Raw genomic sequence first — 6,000 nt, 5'->3', positions numbered from 1 at the left:
CCCCGCCCGCCGCCGCTGCTGTAGGAGCGGGGGAAGCTCCGTCCCTGCCTGCCACCGCGGGGCAGCGCCGACCCGGGGTGACCGAGCCCAGGGGCAGCGGCGGCCGGCCCCGAGCGGCAGCGCCGGGCTGGGCCACCTGGCCCCGTCAGCGGCCCCTAGCGGGCCGAGCCTGCACAGCCTTAGCTCAGCCAGTAAACCCCGCCCTCCCGCGGTTCTGTTACTAATTGCACGCGGGTCCTCGCTGCGAACGACAGATCGGCTTATATTCGTGTGCGGCTTATCTATGGACAAAAACCGAAATATTTGCCAACACCCGGAGATGCGGCTTATACTCAGTGTGGCTTGTATTCGTGAATTTACTGTAATTTTTATTTTAAATGTCTGCTGACACCATTCACACTGATGAAAGGGGTACAGGTGCAGGGGGAGTACAGGAGTGGGCAACTTTCTTGAGCAAGGCAAAATACAAGGGCATGCTTGCAAGCAGCTCAGATTGCTTGCAGCTGATTAGATACAATGGCACAGGAAAAACTACAATAATGAGGAATTTATGTCTTAAATTTTTCCTTATATTCCACTGTTTACTTAGGTGTAAAGCTTCACAAGAAAATAATTAGTTTCCTTATCTTTTGGGCATCACAGATGAGCTTAATTTTCCTGTTTTTTTATTGACTCCTTAGATTAAGATAAAAAGGAGGTAAGTCATTTATATACAAATCAAATTTCTAGACACAAATTAAGGAGTTGACACAAACAAAACTATTATTCAACTTATCTGTATCTGAATTTCTTTCCACATTACCTTCTCTAATCCTGGAATGAGTACACAAAAGCATCAAGTAAGAGTGTCCTCACATTCCCTTATCTGCTAGACACGTCATTTGTACTCTTTGTAGCACTATGATATCTCAATGGCCTGAAAAATCACTTGATACTGCATATATTCAGGTTGCACTCCCTTGGAAATAAATAATTCAATGCTACCTATTCTATAAACATCCCCCAGTAACCATATGGATAAGCTATTTTAGTTGAACCAGAGATCTTAGTCTGTATTATAACTGTATTATAGCATCTCTTAAGTGATTCCCTTTACAGCTATAACAGACTACTTAAGTAAGGCATTGTCTCTCTTCAGAGTAAAATATTTTTAAATAAAGATTACTTGTAAGTGCATTTCCTTTAAAAGATTATACAGTCAGATCAATCACTGTGGTGATTGCCTATTGACACTAACCCAGAAGGCAGTGTTACTGCTTTCTCTTTAATGGGTAATAGGCCACCAAAGACATCTTCCTTTACCCTGTTAACAAGTCCAAATTAATCTGAAGACTTTGAAGAATGAAAGCTGCTTGGCAGTGTTTCCAAGTGGCCGATCTCTATACTGCACTTGCAAAAATAAACTTTCCTCAAAAGACCAACTGCTCACATACACTATCTCAGCAAGAATTAAGTGAAGAGGAGGTGCCATTACACACTTAAGAACTGCTCCTAAAACTGTGTGTCAAACATGAGCTGTGTACAACAGTGAATTAACACATAACAGCTGATACACTTTTCAAATTACATCCTTACTTATTGCCTACCTTAAATTTGATGCAGATGCAGTTGAGAAATTAATTAAATAATCTCCAGGAAAATTCCTGATGCAGTGTTTGAATGTGTTCTAAAATCCTGAAAAATATGTAGAGAGATATCTAAAGGTGATGATACTATAAAATAACAGAATCAGCTATTTGTATACTACCCTTTGATGCTTAAGAACCAAGAAAATACCGAGGTTTATCTTAAAGATAGAACAAAAATTTGTAAATCTCCCACCAGTTAAGAGCAGAACTTGAAGTAAATGTCAGCTGAAACACAGATGGGCTCTCCCACAAAAACAGATTTTGCTGTCATGTGGTTTGTTTAGAAATCATGACTAGTTAGTCGAGTTACTAAGCTGCACTTCATGAATCTTTGCTACTACTTGAATGTCTTAAATGTCTTGATTTCTATACTTCTAAATTTTAACTGCATGGAAAATTTCTACAGCTGTAAATTTATTTTGTACCCATTTATTTTAATTTAATACTATTTTTTTTTCACATTATAATTTGCAATTAGGATCCTAATTTGCCTATACAGTTTTATATTTGCACCTTATTCTGGAAATCAGTCAACGGCTGAATTTTACAACTAGAGGGGGCTAGTGGACCATAATGTGAGATGGAATGCAAAACTCTTGATGACCTTTAGTAGAAAGAGGAAAAAAAAAAGAAATCAATTATTACTGCTCAGTAAGACAAGCTAATATATTCCAAGGTAATACAAATACTGCAATATTATCTAGTGTAAGTAAAAAGAAAATTAATACTTTATAGTTGACGCTTTGTTTCATTTTAAATTTAGTTTCAAATTCACTGTTAAACTTCACTTCTGGCCTTAGTTTTTGTATTGTAATGAACAAAAAACCTTGAACAATATGCATTCCTTTTGCTTTCCTTTGTGTGAGTTGGAAAGCAATTACAGTGTATTATTGATTAAATGTTTTATGATAAAACACAAAAGCCATCAAGTAAGCAGAAAAGCAAGAAGGAACAAAGATTAATTTAACAATAAAATCTATAATTGAGATTTTACAGATAGAATGTGGACATTAATTACAGATAAATCATTTAATAAGAGTTCTAATAAGAAAATTATCTTCCAAAATTCATATAATTTTCAACACAAGGTAATTATTTTTTTGCCTTCCAGTACTGTAAGAAAAAATACAAGTATGAGAATAAATAATGTCTATAAATATACCATTCTGCATGTATAAAAAGTCACTCTCCTGTCCTTCCTCTCCTTCATTTCGTTTATCCTTATTGCTTCTTAAAGTCTCTGACAATTCTGGAATTACCTTCAATTAACAGAAATATTAAAACCTTGAACCTTAAAGATATAATTTCCCTCAGCCCTTGTTCAACACAGCTCAATAATGTCTGGGATTTGCCTTCCATTTCTTTGGATTAGAAAGAAATCCAAAGGACAAACTGTGGCCACTCGGTAGAGTGGCTGCCTGAAACCTGCATGAGACAGTGGCCAGGAAGTAGGTGGAATGCATGGGACCATACAGAGAAGAGCAGATCTCTTCAACCCAAACACAAATCACTGTAGACAGCCTGTTGATCCCAAAGTAGCAGTGGTTTGAAAAAGCTCTGGGTGTGCAGGTTTACCAGATGTCCAATGATGCCGGTGTGGTGTGCCATTCCTCTCCTCACATTCCCACTTTTGACCTTCTGGTTGTGCAGAATCACCGCATGTGGACAACTTGTTGTGGACAACTCTCAAGTGATCCAACATTGTGGCCTGCATTAGCTCAACACATCCTGGACATGCCAGAATTGTAGCACAACTAGTGGGATTGTTCACTATGGAAGGTTTCATGAATTTAAACCAATCCCTTCCTAGCCTATGAGGGGCCAATAGTCCTGATTTCCTTTTATGAATTGCAAACTTAGTGAAAGGCACCTTATTTTCATACTGAAACTAGCTGTGGTGCCCCATCTCTACCAGCAGAGATGTGTATGGCATGCTCTCATGGGCTGAGGCCAAGGCCCTGTTCTCAGGAGACACACTCTACTCACATGCCTACCCACATGCAGCTTTCTTTTGGCCGCATTTCTTCTCATTACTCGCCCTTATGAAGGGATGTACCCTGGCATTCATAGGAGACCACAGCTCCTGTCCTATGCACAACAAGGAGCTCATGTTAAGGTAATCTCCATACCATAGAGTTTCCTCTGGAAAATGGAAAGCAGCTTCCTATCAGAACTATTTCATGCATAGAACCTTATTTTCCAAAATGCAGCAGCGAGATCAATGGGTTGGTGAGGGTAGCCATTAATTAACACAGAGGCACAGTAGGGCTGATGAGAGTTTCAGCTCCTTAGACCTTAGGACATGTTTTCACTCCTACTAGTGGCTAGGTACTAGCTAGCAAGCAAACAGAAAAGGTATAATTATTGGTGAAAATAGAATTTCATCTTGACAACTGGTTTGTTTAAAATGAAAGCTTTCAAGGCGATAAAGAAAACAAATCAAGAAAGAAATGTCAATGCAACAACAAAAAAATTGTGACTTACATACTTCAGGCCAGATGCTACAGAAGTTGAGCTGGAGGACAAACTAATGTAAAAATGTATAACAAATCTGATACTGAGCTCCATTTTTTGATGCCTCTCCAAAACTCCTGATACCTTTAGTCTAGAAAGTGGCCTGTTTGTTTTTTATGTACTGTATCTAGTTTGTGCCTAAAGAATCAGCAGTTAAAATTTTTCCCAATGTTTTATTGCCAGCATATTCAAACACACTTAACTGTGCCTGCTTCATGGACACAGTTTTTGGGGTTTTTCCTAAATGAGTTGATTTTACAAAATTAGTAGTTCTCTGATCTTTATTTTTCCACATAGACAAGATCTGCTTACTTGATGCTGCCTTTACTTACAAAGTTCAAATAATAATAATTACACCTTAGCTTTTTCTTCAGTAGTGCCAGCTGAAATCATACAAGAAAAAGATGTTTGGTGGGTGTTTCTTTTTCCTCTGGAAGTCATCAGAAAAGATGTTAAATACTACATATACTAGAATACTGATTTAATAATATTCAACGTGCACATCAGTTTCATTGTCAGAAACACTTTAAATTTCTGCATGTTACTAATAACTGAAGAGTGTTATTCAGCTTTATAATGTAGTAGGCATTGTCCTTCAGACATATATATATTCCTAAAGCAGGATGTATGCTGTACTTTTATATACAAAGTTGGCCAGAGCACAGACATTGCAGTGTCATGCTTTCATTCAAACTTCAGATGCCATATATTCAGTACAATTGCACGGCATCAAGATGCAACATATTGCTTTGCAAATGCAAATCATTTCACACAGTGGCCTTCATGACTGGGAAGGGATAATGAAATGGGCTATATTTTACACACACACACACAAAAAAAAGGATTTATCATAAATATATGGACCAGTATATGACGTTGAAGAACAAGAAGCAAAAAGGAAAGAGTGCTCTTGCATAAAGATCGATTCTCTTTGCTGCAGATGGAATGACAGGCTTGGGAGGAGGAGGCTTCTTGTTGTTCTTGGCTTGAGATTTCCCGAGCCCATTGTTGACTTCAATGGGCTTCCCATAACAGTCATAATTTGATAATTCAAAATCCCTTGGCAAGCTTCCAACAATGCTGAAATCATTGGATCTCAGATCAGATTTCGAAGTGCAAACTTTTTTGCATCTGGTCTCACCAACCTATGAAATAAAGAGTGAGGGGAATCATGATCAACTCAGCGCAACTCATTAGCAAACTTCATGCAGCTGCTAAAGAACAGTGCAAACAAACATATAGGAAATTACTTGTTGATAGGGATACATTGCATCAGACTAATTTGTGGAATGGTTATGTTATAAAGTACTTAAGGATGATCAGTCAATCATATCAACTAATCCAAACATTCATAATTGTGTATTTTTTCATGCACAAGATGCCTCATGCTCTGCAATCTGATATAGTTAGACTCCTTCATTTTAAGATGATAGAAGTGGAGAGAACATTTTTGTGGGGACTATTTTTAGATATTGATTCTGTGCTGATAAACCTGCAGGCCTGATACTATTCAATACTTGCATTTTTCTGAGCTCTGAAACCCACAGTCAGAATTAGCCCTAACATTCAATGTTTCATGCAATTAATTTCAGTTTCAGTGTTCTGGTTTTAAAGAGTTATCAGGCCTACCTCTTCCTAGGGTAACCATTTTGCATGGTGAGAAGCATTTTGTTTTTACGTGTGGAGCTCATTGCCTCTCTAAAGACAGATAACAGAGATGTAACGCCTTTCTCAGCACTGCAGAAATGTTTAACTGGGAAATCTAAATCCAACAACAGAATTCTTTTGTTTCTTATAGCTCCTTTAGTGCTCTAGGGGATCAAGCAATACCTTCTTTCTGTGGGGAAAAAAGGTTACT

The 6,000-nt window shown here is 38.0% G+C and overlaps 1 protein-coding gene across 2 annotated transcripts in view; it reads right to left on the bottom strand.

The window, feature by feature from the left end:
- Positions 1 to 347: 347 nt before the first annotated feature.
- The window catches only part of GLRB (glycine receptor beta), a 52,622-nt gene continuing 46,969 nt past the window's right edge, over positions 348 to 6,000 (bottom strand). For both annotated transcript variants that reach the window (XM_033059398.2, XM_033059396.2), the window contains exon 10: positions 348 to 5,287. In XM_033059398.2, coding sequence (XP_032915289.1) covers positions 4,991 to 5,287 — 297 coding nt within the window. In that variant the 3' untranslated portion in view covers positions 348 to 4,990. The remainder of the gene's footprint in view (positions 5,288 to 6,000) is intronic.

Source organism: Catharus ustulatus, chromosome 5 (genome assembly GCF_009819885.2).
Source record: "Catharus ustulatus isolate bCatUst1 chromosome 5, bCatUst1.pri.v2, whole genome shotgun sequence".
NCBI lineage: Eukaryota > Metazoa > Chordata > Aves > Passeriformes > Turdidae > Catharus > Catharus ustulatus.
The sequence above is the reverse complement of the archived record's forward strand: the minus strand, read 5'-3'. Positions and strand labels throughout refer to the sequence as shown.